The sequence below is a fragment of the Labrus bergylta genome, chromosome 6 (assembly GCF_963930695.1).
Source record: "Labrus bergylta chromosome 6, fLabBer1.1, whole genome shotgun sequence".
Classification (NCBI taxonomy): Eukaryota; Metazoa; Chordata; class Actinopteri; order Labriformes; family Labridae; genus Labrus; species Labrus bergylta.
The window spans coordinates 27542618-27559606 of record NC_089200.1 but is presented as its reverse complement, the minus strand read 5'-3'; the positions used below and the strand labels follow the sequence as shown (position 1 = coordinate 27559606).

The 16989-nt window shown below is 40.2% G+C and overlaps 1 protein-coding gene across 1 annotated transcript in view; it reads right to left on the bottom strand.

Moving 5' to 3' along the window:
• Positions 1-16989, bottom strand: part of farp2 (FERM, RhoGEF and pleckstrin domain protein 2) — a 31533-nt gene that overhangs the window by 12972 nt on the left and 1572 nt on the right. Inside the window, exons 3-13 of the mRNA XM_065956087.1 lie at positions 9684-9788; positions 7970-8012; positions 7806-7884; positions 7321-7418; positions 6715-6829; positions 3140-3287; positions 2939-3034; positions 2649-2812; positions 2497-2565; positions 2242-2299; positions 1787-2081 (exon numbers count right to left, since the gene is read on the bottom strand). Coding sequence (XP_065812159.1) covers positions 1787-2081; positions 2242-2299; positions 2497-2565; positions 2649-2812; positions 2939-3034; positions 3140-3287; positions 6715-6829; positions 7321-7418; positions 7806-7884; positions 7970-8012; positions 9684-9788 — 1270 coding nt within the window. The remainder of the gene's footprint in view (positions 1-1786; positions 2082-2241; positions 2300-2496; positions 2566-2648; positions 2813-2938; positions 3035-3139; positions 3288-6714; positions 6830-7320; positions 7419-7805; positions 7885-7969; positions 8013-9683; positions 9789-16989) is intronic.

Below are 16989 nucleotides of genomic sequence, written 5' to 3'. Positions count from 1 at the left end.
CAGATTAATGATTACCATCTAGTGGTAAATTCTACACTGCATAATAAGTACCGTTTTAGAAATAAGAATTAAAGGCCAGATGATGGTGATTAGTAGTTAGTATGCGTTAAGTACTCCGTAAATAAGAAAATCACATGCAAGATAAATCATAAGACCTTTACTCTGACAAGCTATATCTGTTCATTTATTTAAAGCTGTTAAGCCATGCATGGAAGTTGACTTCTTTTGAGACATGCTGAGTCAAGTTACTTTTAACGGCAGGCCTATCAAAGCAATATTCCTATGTTAATGTGTACATTAGGGTTTTAAAGGATGTGAAACATGTAATATATGTCACAGAGATTCATCCATAAAGCAGGATCAACATGCTGTTAACTTGATGTTGAAAAGACTAAAAACAATGTAATTCAAGACTTTCATGACAGTTGAGGCCAAAACTTGATAAGCAAAACTTCATGAGAGAAGAGTGATAAGAAAAGGAGCACCACAAAGTGACCATGGTAGGGTAACACCAGGTAGTCAAATCACTGCTTAAAAAAAAAAAAAAAAGGACGGTGCTGCTGCACAAACATTTTCTCTACTCCTTAGTAGAAAGTTAAAAACAGAAGCATGTGTAACTTTGTACACAATCGTACATTAAAGAGATGTGCCATGCACTCATTTCAGACAGCTGTAAATATACCAGCTCTACTAATTCATATGGTCAGCCATCTATTATCTCCGTTATGATCAAACATTGTGGATGTCAAAAGTGTCGAGACTGAAATGTGTTCCAAGACTGAACTTAACTGCTGCAGCTTATAATATTTTTGTAATTTGGAAAGCCCCAGACTGAAGCTTTCAGTGCTTTAAAGGCCATGTGTTTACATTTTAATATGAGGGGATCCAGAGGGGTCTGCAAGTGCCAGAGCCTGCAGGTTGTGGCACTGAAGCAGGAAACCCTCTATGCCACTGCTCCCCGTCAGTGGATTACTGTAAAACAGGTTCTGCTCAGGGGGAAGGACGCTGTCAGAGCCCCAGTCGGAGTCCGAGTCTGAACTGCCGTTCCCTGAGCCCTCTGTGGCTGTGGGGGGGTAGCTGAGCTGCTCGAGCTGCTCCACCAGGTCAGTGAACTGCACAGCAGAGCTGCTCTCAGAGCGCACAGAGTACGCCGGGAAGTTGACCATGGAGCTGCCTTCTGACTGGATGTCAGAGCCAGGAAGGCAGAGTGAGGAGGAGTCTGCACCTCCATAACCCATCGACATGGACTCACCTGCAGAGCTGAGCCCCAGGTTGTCCAGGGAGCTGCACTCAGAGCGGTTGTTAAGCAAGGAGCTGGTCTCAGAATGACCCACTATGCTGTCAGGGAAGGCATTTGTATTCCCATTCAGGTCCTCAATGCCTACGCTAAACATCCTGTTTTTGCTGAGGTCAGTTTCCTCCACATAATCAAACTGATCGACTTTATCATCAAGCCCAAAAGTGAAGGCCTCTGCCCCGCCACCGAAAAAAGACATTTCAGTGGGATCGTCATCTATGAACTCCTCTGTGACGTGCAGCGGTGAACTGGACATGGAGAACAAGGGATTCTGTTTTGTACGTAAAAGCTCTGCCTCAAAAGCCTCAGGTGTAAAAACCCCCTTCCTCTTCCCTGCACCCCCTCCTCCCACTGAGCACCCGGTTCCCCTCCTGCCACCGTGCTCATTATCCTCATTGCCATTTTTGGAGGGCTCAGATCGGGAGGTGCCACTCTCTACACACACAAACAAGGGGCTGCAGTGTCCTGCTGCCTGATTGCTAGGGGCACCTTGAAAAGCGAAGTGAGATGGGGATGCAGTCTTGACAGTTTCTTCCTTCGGAGGACTGGGGGGTCTGGTGGTTTGCAGAGGGGACTGAAGCTGCTGGTGGTGCTGAGGCTGGTGCTGCAGGTTCAGGTTCTGAGTCTGCAGGGGAGGTGCAGGAGACTGGTTCAGTGACGGCAAAGGCTGGGGCTGATGTTGTAGTTCTGTTCGTTGGGGGAAGCTTGAGATGTGCGGGTAGAAGGAAACAGAAGCAGAGGAAAGGGATCCTGGGGTCCTGAGACTGTCATTGAATGACAAGCTCTGAAACAATGAAACAAAAACAGGAATACATGGGGGGGGGGGGGGGGCAATTAAAAAGTTATTAAAGTTGAGAATTTTTGATGGTTCTTTAAAGAACAATATGTGGAATATTTTAGTGTATTTTGTTGGGTAAATGCATCGTGTTCATAGCAACACTGACCTGTTTTGGCACATCTGAGGCGAGGGAGCGAAGCGACATTCCTATTTTACTGTTCCTCCTGAAAAACAAACAAGTCAATTGCAGGATTATTATCGTGCATGCAGTAGAAAAAAGGGGTTAGGATTAACCCCCTAACCTTATTTTAGGGTTAGGGTTAACCCCCTAACCCTTAGGAAAGTCATGTTCCTCAAAGAATAAATAGGAAATAACTTTTCCCTCTGAAAACAGTTAGAAATGTTGTATATGGAAACACACCTCTGGTATGGCGTTCTCTTTGCTCCATTTTCCCTGACATACTCCACAAGCTGTTTCTGGGTCCTTCCACTGAAACAAAGAGTTTTGAATCATTCAACCAGTTTTTTGTTTTATTTTCCCCACTTATGCCTTTGTTGGTTTGTATTTGTTACCTGTATCTGAATGAGGAGCCTCTGGTGAAGAGGATAGCTTTAGTTTTTGGTTGGGGTTGGTCAAACAAACGGAAAAATGAGTGGTATTCCACACAGATCTTCCAAAAGATTTTACACTGGTCTCGACTGCCCATCATAAACTCAAGAGTATCCTGGTGGGGGCCCTAAGAAAAAAACAGAGAAAAATCAAAACCAGCACCCTGACAGTGGCCATGGCATCCGAGACTGAAGACATTAAATAAAACACTAGAGGCACTCTCTTAACAAGAAATCTCTTTGCTGATACATACATGAACCTCTGGGTGGAGTTTGATCAGGAACCGTTTTCTCTTGAAGCTCAGTTTGCGAATCTTGGACCAATTGAAGGTATTTATTTTTGTGTTGCCCTGGGAGAAAAATAAATGTTTTAAGAAATAGCCGTAAGCAACATTTTCAGAGACTTAAGGGGCCCCCCATCCTCAAATGACAGCCGGTTAAAGAGCAACAGTTACCTGAAAAACCTGAAGGCCCATGTGAGATACAGCCAGATTAATTTTGGTGCCTTCCCTGTCAGATGCTGGATGGTAGCGGACGCCGTACATGTCCAGTTTTCGAACGATCTCCAGGATTTGGAAATCTGATTCAGCTGGAGTCTGGCCCCTGAAGTAAACAAAAAAAAACCTTGATCAACACTTGGGAGTAACAACATGTCCTCATGGTGTTTTCCTTACAGTAAAAAAAAAACAACTGAAGAGGCTGATTTTGTCATAGCCGACTATATAATCTCAGGTATCAAAAACCTATAGCGAGATCACTTAACCTCAGAAAATACTGTTGAAAGGAACTCCAATGTACCTTCAGCCTTTTCTTGTTTGTGCATTTACCAACCGACCAAGGAGGTTCATGCAGATATGCCACCTCATGTACAATAAAGTGCCTGCTGTTTTTACACCTCAAGACAAAAGCCCTATTCAGACTGCCGTTTCAATGCGCGATATTTACACCCCTGTGACATTTCACCTTCAATATGAATGTCGTGGCAGCGTAATAGGGGCAGGAAGTGATCTCCCCCCCCCCCCCCCCCGTAACGTCGGGGTAGCCAGCAGGGGAGAGCAGCGCGTTGTGTGTGCAAGTCTGACCGCGTGTGTTTGTGGAACTCCCACTGTGCCGTGCTCACACCGTAATGCAATGTGAATTCAAAGAGTGGGACACTAATATTATAACACTGCAGAATCGATATGAACGTCTGATGGCTGAGCTTCTTAACAGCAGTGTGGTGGAATTGCACTGTGAAAAATGTTTAAAATATATCAGTGGGCCAATTAAGTGATTGATAGTCATCATTAATGTGTAACTGCAGCAACACTAATTTCCTAGTGTAAACTCAAGTTGTGTTGCTATTTGTGATTTAGCCCCCGTTGTTTGTTCATCTGTCAAATGCTTTCTTTCGTAACGCTCATGATATAAGGAAAGAATAATTAAAAAAAATCCATGTCAAGTGAAAGTGAAACCAATGCTCACATCAAATTTAAAAGAAAAAGAAAAGAAGGTAGCCATAACAAAATGTTGCTAGCATTGCATCAATTACAAATGTTCAGTGCTAAATTACAAAATTACAAATCCCCCAAAAACTTGATTTGGTGAAAAGCACTTCCACCAAAACTGACACTTTTGAAACCTGAGTTGCAGTAGTACAAACTGAGATGAAGCCACAGCCCTTTATTGGTTTGGAACAGGTCTAAAAAAAATAATAAATAAATAAGGCAGCATGGCGGAGTTCCACATGGCTCAATTCTTGAACCTCTTTTACTCACAACTTAGATGGTTCTTGTCCAGTTGCACAAACCAAAGAATTTACCCATCTTAATTTAGCAGAACACCCGTCAACTAAATGACCACACTCGTGCAGATTTTATCAGTTAGTGCACAACACGCATTCCTGTTTGGCCTCATGTCCTTCAGCTAGAAACAGTCAGCTGAGACATAAAACTAATATAGGTCAAAGGCTCAATTTTCATATTATGCCTTTGGATAATGAGGTGTAGAAATAACTATATCTGACTTTTCTATAGCTTTTAAAATGTGGTTACATGTCTACAAGTACTCTTGTAACTACAGTCGGAACGTAGTTTTATTGTTAATTGTGTTTAAAGTTACTTTTATAGTGCCTTTTATCTAGAGCTCGACCGATTAATCAGCCAGATGATAATATTGGCCGATATTATCATATCCAGTGACTATCGGTATCAGCTAGTCTTATCGCCAATATTACTAGATTTATTTACCACTCAAATAGCATTTCAATTGAGTATTGTATTAATCTATAAGTTTGCACAACTTACATTAAAACACAAAGTATGGGCATTAAAATGTGACTGTTAAAAACAATAGCTGACTACGGATATTGTTGAGTGTCTATTTTATATTGTTCACGCTAGTTATTGCAGAGGGAATGAAGGATTTTTTGTACATGTTTTTCCAGGTTTGTGTAACTTTGTAGCATCTGCCTGATGGCAGTAACTGGAAGAAGTGGTGGAGGGGGTGAGAGGGGTCCTCTGTGATCAGGGTGGCTCTCCTGATCACAGAGCGGTTGTACAGTTCAGCGAGAGGAGATATGGATGAAATGCTTACCCTTTGCCAGCCTGATTAATTATGCAGGAGAGTTTTGATTTGTGTTTGGTGGAGAGAAGGTACGAGGATGAATTGAGGTAGATGAGGATGGATACCAGAGTTACAATATGTTTGCTGACATGAAAAGCCCTTAGTTTCCCCATCAGGTGATTGTGGCTATTTTAATTCATGAATAAATATCATACCCAAAATGCATTGCTAACATGAACCAATTATGCAGCACAAACAATTAGGCAGGGTTTTGCAGCATAAATTATATTGAGGATCCTGGTGTCCACTCTGCAATCGTTCTTTTAGTCCACCATGTGAAATAGTACCAAACATGACTTGTCGAGTCCAGTCAGAGAAGCAGGACTTGTTTGCAGAGTAATGTGCCTTTAAATCCCTTATAACTTCCAGGATTTGAGAGGCGTTATCTAGAACCATGTGATTACAACCAAACAGTATGTTAGTAAGACATATCCGTCCAATCATCACCACATTCTAATTTTGTTCATCCGTTAAGCGCTGAAATCTCCTTAGGGCCCTCCCCTGTCCCACTGGCCTTATGGCTAATAGACCGGCCAGAGCAAAGGATTAGGCCAGGGAACTCTCCGTTTGTGTCTGCACACTGGCAACCAAGGGAAGAGATTAGCGAAGGTCTTTAGAGCCGCCTAATACTCAGTGTTGAAAAGAGTCCCTATTGGCCACAGGATAGTACTGTGCTAACAAGGAAGCTGGTGGTGGGAAAAGTGCAGCGGGTGGTTTTGTTAGACTCGGGACAAACCCTCTCATTATGGTTGTTTAGCAGGAACACAAAGTTGTCTCAGCTAAGTTACCTCATCATAAAAAACACTAAACATTTGTGTTTGAAGCCACATAAAAAAAAGGGGCACAGACAGTGGGCCTGACTGTTTAAAAATCCCCCAAAATGTAATTCTTGTGATTATCTTTGTGGGACATGAAATTGAGATGCTCTAAAACGCTAGAAGCAGCAAATTGTAGTAAGGCCTTAGTTTGTAGCTTGCTTAGCAGTTGGCTAAAAGCACACTCCAAACTTTCAGCTTTTATAAACCTGCAAGATAAATCTTAAAAAAAACCTTTAAAAGTTGGTTAAAGTTAGTTATCCTCCAAGAAGAGAAAACCTGAGTACAGCTAGTGTCCTCTCCCCTTAATGTCTTACTAATAGTCCATGGTTCTTCTCTGGTTTGCCATCATGAAAGCACCAGTATTTGAGACACCTTACTTAGAGCAGAGAATCATCACACTAACCTACATTACAGCCCTACCTGGATGTGAGGTCATACTATAACAGTCCCTGTCCTTAAATGAGCTGCATCCAAGTCAAAGTAAGCTGGCTTAACATGTTTGCAGAAGTCAAAAGTAATATGTCCTATTTGCTCGTTTGTCTTGTAGTAGTCCTTAGAAATAAAAACACAAGTCAACACTAAACAAGTTGTAAGATGGAGCAACTTACAAGTGCCTGCGATGGAGCTCCATGATCCTCTCTTGCACCTTTTCTTGGTAAGGCAACAGTTTGTTCATCCTCAGGAAGTCCCTGTCCGCAGCATCATCATAATCACCAATCTCCGCTGTGTAAAAAGCAAAACATCCCTTTTACTTTGTACATCAACAATTTATTCACTTAACCATGTTAAGTTAATATAAAGATCATTTTCACTCACAAGCTGCCATGTTATACATGCACTTACAAGTACGAACCAGTTTATCGGGTTTCTAAAGCTTTCTTTATCATTTTAAAAGATAGAGTCAGTAGCTTTTTCCAAACAAAATTTAATTGACTTTTACAGAAGTAATGCCAATCAATCATCACTGATACTGACTGTGCTATATGAATTAAACAAGCATTGACTTTATACATTTGTGGTGTTGACGGTATTTTTGAGGATATGATGTGTAAGATAAGGTTGAATAAATTCCTTATTGAAATTTACTTCCTTTAATAGATTTTTTTATCACATTGTGTCAGAGTTCAATGTTACATATAGCTGTAAAAAAAAAAAAAAAAACATTTCAATCACTGGACAAAGAAACCATTTGTTAAAGGATAGCTTCAACATACACTGGACAAGATGAGAGGCCAGCAGGGCTCCTGTATTTTCTGTGCAGATCAACCTGCCCTCCATCAAATCTCTTTTCATCTGCAGTGAGAACAAGTACCTGAAAAACAAAATAACGGAGTACAGATGCTGAGTGTCCATCCGTTTAAGTTCATGCGAGCACAACAAAGTGATCTAATCGGGGATTATTAAAAGTATCTGTATTAAAGTTAGATGTCACGCAACAGTCCTAAAATAAATAACTCCTGCTAAATGTTTGTGATTTAAGCTTTTATTATTGCTCAACTTTGTTGTTTAGTGAAAATAAACAAATGCATTGATTTAAGTTCTTACTGACTGCAGTTAAACATGACAAGAATTTCATTTTTAAAAACATTCAGGAGGAAAGATGTTTGAAGACCATGATCATGAACTTCTAAGAAGCAAAAGCCTCTAGACAGGGGCATGAGATAACAGTAATATCCAGTAGGAAATTACAGTCACTGACCTCGTGAACTCCTCCTGCAGCTGACCGGGGTCTGGAGGAAAGAATTTCACCGACAGCCTGAACAGCGTGTTAGCTGGTCCTGAAAAAGAACAAAACAGATCGTCATTGTCTAAAAACAAACTGCATGAGTTCAGCAATATGAGTGAACATTGGAGCTGACTTACTTCTGACTTGTTTCACAATCCATTTTGTGGGTTCCAGCCAAACCTGAAGAGAAACACAAAGAATTATCTTAACTTTATCATGACAACAATTTACAAAATCTGACCTCGAGTGACCCCTTAAGTGATGTTGTGTCTGAGTGATTGTGGGGAGTCAATGTTGTGAGCAGAAACTGACTTCACTCCCTCCCTCACTGCTGCAGCCTATTTGCACCATTACATCTGGGCCTGATTGATGAAGGAATGTGCTAGATCCAGACAGATAAATTGAGAAATTGGGATCAGCCGATATACGCCTGAATCATTCTCTTAGTTCAAAGTTTGTGTTGGGACATCCATAGAACAACTATAATAACTTGGATATTGGTGCTTCTGGTTTGTAAACAATCAAAACAAGCTCATAAAGGTGAAACACTTTTACAAGTAAAACATCAGAACTATATGGATCATCATGTATACAAGTAATGTAACAGCTTCTCAGACCACAGGCTGAAAAAGCAGTGCGAGTGTTTAAGTGTTGGAAATATTGGCATTTCTATTCTGTTTCCTTTGATATATGAAACAAATGATCAACTGTAGAAACAAGTGTTTTCAATGATGAGCATGTTTTCTATTTGCATGAAAGAAGAAGTACATTTTTATGACTTTTAAATTGTAAGGTAAATATTAGCGCTTGTTGTCTTTTTATGAAGCTCTTGTTGCCTGAACAACACACTATTATTAATATTGCTAATTTTACTTTGTAAACTGACTCTAGCATTAGGTCAAAAGATCCTGGATTAAAAAGGAGCATCACTTTTCCCCCCCTAAAACATCACAGTATGCTGCAGGTGTTATAATTTGTGTTACTTAAAACACGATTATGCAAAGAGCATTTTATAAAAAGGCATGTAATGTGACACAATGTCATCAAACTAACAAGTTGCTGCCTAGAAGAATGAAGATTCAAGTTTTTACTTTAAACACAAAGACTAAAACAATAATCTGCACATCGCTTTTCAAAGGCTTACAACAAACGCTTAAAACTGCAACAACACTTCAGCCTGTTTCTGGGAATACCACTGGTATTGTGTGTTGAAAAGGGTCCGTCAAAGGTAAAAGAGGGCTGCCAAAGTCAAGACTGTTCGAAATCTGACCCAAATTGTCAATTACCTTTCTGGCTCTAGGCTTTTAGCTCTTTAAGTTTCAGTTGCAGCGACTCTGGACTTTAAACAAAGTGCTCGTCTGCTGCAGTGTAAAATCTTCTTACTGCAGAGCAACAGATGTTGGTATATGCAGCATGGCTATTCATTGTTCTTTCAGGTTGAATATATAAAGGCACACATTTTCCCCCAGTCTCTTTGGAGAAGATGTAAAGTGTGTATCATAGATCTTGTCTGTTTCCTTAAAGAGGGCTTGTAGGTGGTCTTGAATTCCACTTGGAAGAATGCAACAGTGGAAAGTCTGATATTTAGAGTATGGCTGCTTGTGCCAGAAAAGTTGTAAAATGAATCCTTGTTCTTATGCTGCTCAAGTCCAGTAAAAACAAATGTTTATCAGTTTTAGAAATGACTAAGACGTATTTTGTATCCTGCGTCCAGTCATCAAGTTTTGACATTTAACCTTTGTATCACTGCTTGGTCAGTACTTTTACCGACGTACAATCAATGTGAATGTCAGTTTTTGGATAATGAATGTGTGTCCGTTCTAAACATGACCCGGTTGCTGATGTACGTACCCAGTTCATCTGCATGTTCTGAAACTCAAGGCCAAAGTAATCACTCTCCATGAGGTTGCCTCGCAGGAAAACCTCAGAGAGGAGGTCCTGTCCAAGAGCTTTGGACTGAAAGAAAAAACAACAGAGAAAAAGGAGCCGTTACTTCATGACTACATCAACACAGAGGTCTTTAAAATCCAGGGATGATACATCTCTTAATCTAAATAGAACGAGAAATTAGGAAAACAATATAGGTGAGCTCATAATAAAAACAAACAGCTCTTACTGCGGAGAGGAAGGCCTGTTTGTGTTTAAACCGAGCAAAGAATAAACCGTCTGTAAATGATCCACTGCGTTGTGTGTTACATGGCTGCAAATGTTCTGTCGATTCAAATAGTTTCCTTAACTTGGATGTGCAAGTCAACTGTAAAGTTAGTCCTACTGTTGTACATTTACTGTCATCTGGCCCTGAACCAGAGAGTAGCAAAATCACAAGCAGGAAATGTGCCGAAGTTTACCTTCTCAAGCTCTGGGGTTTGTTTTCATTGAACGAAGAACTAATTACTATGTACTAAGAACTCACTGAAGCTGAGGTTTGAAATCACAGCCTGAGACTTTTTGAGAAAATTACAGCCTTAAACATCTGGTTGTAATGTAAAATAGTATTTTTAAAAGCCTTATAAAAAGAACTGCTTTGCATCACAACTCACAGAGCACCAGATTTACTGTATTCAAGTCTTTTCATTGCTTTGATACAATCACATGTTCGGCATTCACAAAATCTATTAAAAATGCAGGTAAAATCTACAAACACAACATCCATAAATGTAGCAATCTGTTGTAAAATGCCTCTCTTTCCGAGCAGTTACAGTGTCTGATTTCAGCTGATCTCAACAAGAGAACAAAAAGTGGTGTGTTAAAATACTTTGTCTGGGTTGTGTTTGAGTGCAGGCCAAACATACGATCCAGACGGCATCAGTAAGTATTCAAAATCATGTACTAGCATCCAAATGTATGAGACACTTTGAGGTTTTCAGTCTGGGTTTGATGTAAAGTGAGCTCATATAATGAGCCCAAAGCGTCTGTGTTATAAACAAAGTTATTAGAGCAAGACCACATTTTCCCTGAGGATTAAGACAACACTTCCATAAAGAATATCTCTTTGACATAGTTTCTGCTACTATATCCACTAAGTCCTCTCACATAGTCTCCACTTTTAGCTTTAATATCAATTCTAGTGTAGTTTTAGGGGAAAGCCAGGGTAACTTTGGACAAACATTAGTCTTGGATAAAGATGCAAAGCACAATTTGAAATGTTTAACATGACAATTGATAAAAACATCTTTACAAATCTTTAACATTTTTGTAAAAAAAAAAAAAAAAAAAAAAAAGTGCATGTGGATTAAGATACAGCCAGTAGGTCTGTATTTTCTTTTTGCAAGCAAGCCAAACAGTAAAATGTATAATGAAGAAGACGTTGAGCAGAAGCTAGCTGCAGCCCAGCACGATGCCCCACATTCAGATTTTAGACTAAAAACTGGTTTATTTTGTGTTTACATGAACAGGTTTTGTTTGTTTAGAAGATATGAATAATTCTGGGTCACCCAGCTCCTGGTTAAAAACCTGGTGAACGATGAGCACTGGAGCAACAGTTCAGCTCACAGCTTCTTGGCTGAGCATGGAAACCTTTTGTACATAACGTTGTAATACAACACATGCATGGCTTTATGTGATCATGAAGCATGCTTAGTTTACAAAACAGGCGGACTCGGAGGGAAAAAAAAAAGACACATGGTTGAGTCCTTGTCCACACATCGGAGAACAACACAGAATATGACTGCATTTACCATCTTTGTGGCTTATTTTGAGTGATTTGGGTAAGATACATCCATAGAACTCCAGAATTTCTTGATAATGGTAGGCTGGGATCGATTATACTTCATGTTCACATTGTGTACCCGTGCATGAGCAACTGTACCATGCCGAAGCACACCTCTTCCATCTGAAGTGTACAGTACAGACCACTCACTAGTCAAACAAACTGGACTTCAGGGGTCAAACGTGCTTGGGAACGGTACGGATTGCCTAGTGTGAGTGAACCCTTAAGACTTGCGGTTTTGTCAAATATAATTGTGATAAATACCAATACTGATCCATTAAGGAAAAATTATTGTTGCCACATTTTTCCCTTTGTAAAAGGGTATGATGAGCAGAATAATGTCTAAAACAAGAAACTTAAATTAATTGTTTTCTCAAACTTTAACTGAGCAGTGAAAAATTATAACTAAGGGAAAATGTTTGACAAGAAAAAAAAAAAACTGGCTGCAGATTAGAACACGCTGTTAACTCATTTTTTCCCCTCAGTGTGAAAGTCCTAAACACACTTCTCAGTGTTGTGCTGTCAGAAGCCCCTCCTCTGGGTTACTCATTAACCCTCTGCAGGAATGTTAAACTGTGAGTGAAAAATCCTCCTCTGGGACATTCAGTTCATTAGCCACAATCTGAGAGCGATGATGACACTTTGCTTCCAGACAGCCAGCAAAAAACAAGGGATACGAGAATACACAGGAAGTACAGTGACTAAAGACTTTATCTCTCTGATTTCATAACCAGCATATTTTTAACATAGACATCATAATACAGACAATATATGACTAAATATGTAATTACTGGCCACAAAGTGTGCGTACAGTTATTGTACTACAGCAAGAAAACCAAACTAAAACATTCTTGTTTTAGTTCAATCCAGCTTGATTTATTTAAATCCACTCGGCCGTGCAAACAAAGTGTCATGAAATCAGTGGGTCAGATACCTAAAAGCTCAACTGGCATTCTCAGTTGAAGCACATCTGTGTTGTGATAGTTTGATGATCCCATGCAGTGTGTTCACACCCAACTTGTGGTGTAGACCACAGTCTCATCTCTGAGCTCTAACATTAAGGCAGGTCAGTGGGTCACCCAATCATGCTCCCAAAGCAGCAGGGATTACGACAAACAGATGTTTCTCTGGGAGACAAATCTTCCCCTGTGTGTGAAAAGACGAGGGGAAGGGGGGAGTGGCGTACAACGGCAGGGTTTTAAAAAGCAGTAAGATAAGAGGGAGGACCTTCTCATACACAGCAAGAAGAAAACATACAAAACATAGGTAACCCAAACACCCACCCTAATTCAAATCCAGGGATTGGGTGTACCTTGCTTGACAGGTTAAACATGGCTCACCAAACAGCAGTTGATACTCCCTATCCTCCAGTGAATGGCAGTGAGCTCTTTTAGGAACTCCCATCGACAGCAGGGGTGTGTTGGGGCTTGTATTTGGCACAGTGGGATGCACATTGTTTAGGCGTTGCAACCAGGAGATTTCCTGCTGACAAACATTTTAAGGCCATTTTCACAAGTGCATGAGGAGGCTCTTCAAAAGATCAGCAGGTCTTTGAAGCCTCTCTGAACGATATGCTTACAACTTTCATTTCAAGTGATCAGTGGTGATCCCTTTTCACTACCTGGGTATGTCTGTGGACAGTTGGCCAGAGAGTTTGTTGGCAGATAAACACGACATGGCGGTAATCAGGATCAGGTGTTTTCGTGAGTTCCTTCTGCTCAGATCACCTGTTTAACCCAGATACTTTTGACACTAAATTTGCACTTCAAACCATGGAAAATTACTTGATAATCAAAGATAGTGGCCTACAATTATTTCCAGCGGCAAAAATACCAGAGAAGGAAAGATTTGAAATATAGAGAGCAAGAGATTGTTTAAGATGTTGAATGAGTCCTTTTAAGCACAGTCATTAAACTGTTTAGCTACTTCATCACACCGTGGGATAGTGTGAGGGATTTGTAGAGATGAGCGCTCTGTGGTTCTATAAAAAACCCTGCTCCCAAATTAAAAAAGGATTTTTAAAAAACATATTGCATAAAACCACCTAAACAATGTTTTTAGAAGTAAAACTACCTACTGTCAAAAGAGGGAATACAAGATTAGTTTTCTCAGTTTGTTGGGAAAATGACACTCAATGCCATTGCAGTTGTTGACATGAGGATATGGATTCACACAATAAAGTAGCATGTTGTGCTTGAAAAGTTAAGTACTTGAGGCTGGACATTAAAGGGTCTCTGGCAAATACATTTAGCCAAAATTTGGACACCAATAAACAATATGGTTCACATTTTTAAACTGGGTATGAAAATTGTCTTTGTCTGCCCAACACAGTGAATTTCATTTGGTCTGATTTATATGAAAGGGCATAAAAAGGACAAAAAACTTCTCACAACCACAGAGCAGTTTTGAACCGATCACTGATGATTGAAAGGTTTTTGATTGTGGTCATTCTGGTTTTGAGCATTAAGTTACAGAGAAGCGGTTATTAAATATTAGTATACATCTTGTTATTCAGTTAGGGAAGGAAAAAAAAGCTTGAAATACATGTACATCAAACCTGAAAAATCTTTTAACAATAAGTCTAAGCATATTGCCTCATTAAAGATATGTAGTCTTAGGTTCCCTTTTTGCAATGTAGTTGTAGTAAAGAAAAGCAAGAGTGCTTTTTAGATCATGCATAGAAAACAAATGTGCAAACTTCACAAAGATTTTGTATTATTCAAAACCATACTGGTGTACCTTAACTTAGTCTCAAAACATTTGTGAGGAATAAACTTTATACCAAAAGATAAAAAACATCATTGCTTCTTTTTACACTTCAGAGATAAAAGATAAAGTTGTTTAGTTTTACAAGTTTCATCATTCACAACTGACACTAATCAAGAAGTGTTCTCTGCTAAGGGCCAGTGGTTGACATTCCTGAGTGTGTCCCCTCCCCCACCTCCCTGGCTCAAACTTTGTACTGGCCATGTATGCTCCCTCTGAACTGCTCTTTTAACACCAGAGGCTGCCCCTCCGTCCCCCCAACCCACTTGGTTGTCAACCTTGCTATTTATGTGCTTGTTTGCTAACACTAAGGCTAAAGCCTGCTCCGATTCCCCTCCCACCAATGCCCCTGACTGTAATGCATTTTCACACTGCTAAGTTCCACATCCCACCCTCAGACTTCTTTTTGTGTGTGCAACTTTTAGAGACTGGAAGTTAAGGCCAGCGCAGGGGCCCGGCTGGCTGTTCAGGATAAAAGGAGCCTGTGTTTCCCCTGCCCTGGCAGCCCTGCCTCCCTGTCCAGAAACCACAAGGCTGAGCTTTCTCCTTGCTGGCTGTGGGAGGGGCCTGTGGACGAGAGCCATGCAAGCAAATGTCTGCGGATGATGACCATGCTGAGTACCTGCAGCAGATGAAGGCCACAGATCACAGCACAGACACACTCTGATCTGATTTTCTGCTTAGGTTCCAGGCTAACAAAATTATATGACTATAAATACATGTATTAAATCACACCATACGTGCATAATCTACTCCATTATCATGAGATGAACTCTGTAAGGCGTTATCTGCTGCAAAAGCATGACGCAGACAGGTCCAACTGTATATCTTGTGATTTCAACAGGAGTGTATTTATGCTATTTCATCGCTCAGTTTGCTCACAAATTTAGAAAGGTGGCCAACTTCGGCCTCTTTGCTGTCTAGTTAAGCTCTATGTGGCAAACAAACCCAACTACAAACAGTCGGCTAAACTGGGTTAATTACAGTGTGTAGGTTTCACGTAAACTTGAGTATTAGTTTGATTTGTCATGTAAAACTGCCTGACAGGAATATAGCCTTTTTGGGACTTAAACGGGAGTATTTTGTGCATGTACATTCAGTTTTTAATGATGTAACTGTAAGACCATGGAGTCTCACAGTGAAGTCAAGGGAGCAAGTGTCGAAGGGTCCCTAAAAGTTCTGCAGCAGGATATACCAGTAAGCTTCAATCTGTTGTCTTCGAACTGTTCTCTTTCTCTTGTGACAAATGCAACAACAAAAGAAAGAAGCATTGATCATGACTTTGATTTCAATGATCAAAATTCAAAGTTCATGTCAGTGGCAGCAGATGTTGCAGTCTGTATACAAAAAGGTATTTGAGCAGCTGAGCAACCAAAATGCCACAATGAGAGGAGGCGGTTTGCTTGAATACCGCAACTATATAAAACACTCAACGCTGCAATTTTGTATCTATTTTAGCATACAGCAAGCATGAGAAAAAATGAAATAAAGTTGGAAAAGTAATGCCGCTCCGTTCATTTATCTTTCAAATAATCATGGGCTTCGTGAGTTCAACTGTAAATAATTTAAACTGAAGACAAAAGAGAACGCCTCCCAAAGAAGCTGTGAAATGGTTTTTAAACAGTCTATAAAGTTTTGAATTTGCAAAACACTACGTGAATATACTCACAGTAACACCAAACAATAAATTACATTTTTATTGTCACATAGCCACAATATTTACAATGATAATTTACACTGGCTCCTCCTTAAGTGAAACATTTAACATACGTCATGTAACAGATGTGTAGCTCTGCAGCGGCTCAAGACACATAAGTACTATTCTCCCCCACAGCCCACGACTCCTCAGAAAGAATGAATGAACAGCAATATTAAGTCATGTTGGGCAGCGGGGAACAACAGAGACTCTCAGAGGCCATCTTGTTCCTGTCAAACTTCAGTCTGCTTGACAACAGGATTGCCGTCATTCCCCTTTTGTAGCAGCCATGTATTTCTGTCTGCCACCTCCTATCAACACCACATCTAAGGGCTTACTTTGAATCCTACACACCAAGTTCAGTGACTCTCAAAATGAAGGTCTGTATATCCTTCTTAAACCGCCAAAAAAGCCAATGCCTCTGAGCAGCACATGGACCAACTTCTGTACAAATTAAAATTGAGTATGTCACATTGTATTAGGTTAAGACTTTGAGACAACATATGGTGCATAAGATTATGAAATGTCTGCCTCAGCAGTGGCCCTCCACTACATCTGCCAGAATCGTTGTTGTTGTGGCTACACAAGGATTTAGGACACAATAGCTGCATCCAATTAAATCCTATTCGAACAGACGCATTATTTTACAAATAATACCTCTTCTTCGATCACTCATTATCAGTCAGAAGCCCCCTTCTGAACACTGTGATATGTCTCTTCGAAGAGAAAATACAGGAAACTTGCTCTGATCTGGAGACTTCCTTATTGCTTCCTATTTGCCGTCTCAGTGACTCCCACAGTCACAACTTGGCAAGTAAACACCAGGAAGCACTGTAACAACATGGATCTAAAGTTTGTGCAAACCAGCTGCCGGTTTGCAAACGGGATTAACATCCCAGTAAAGTAATTACAATTAAATCAACAAACAGCAGCTCTCTCTCAATCATTCTTAGATATTTAACTCAAATCAAACTGTAGCTCAAGAG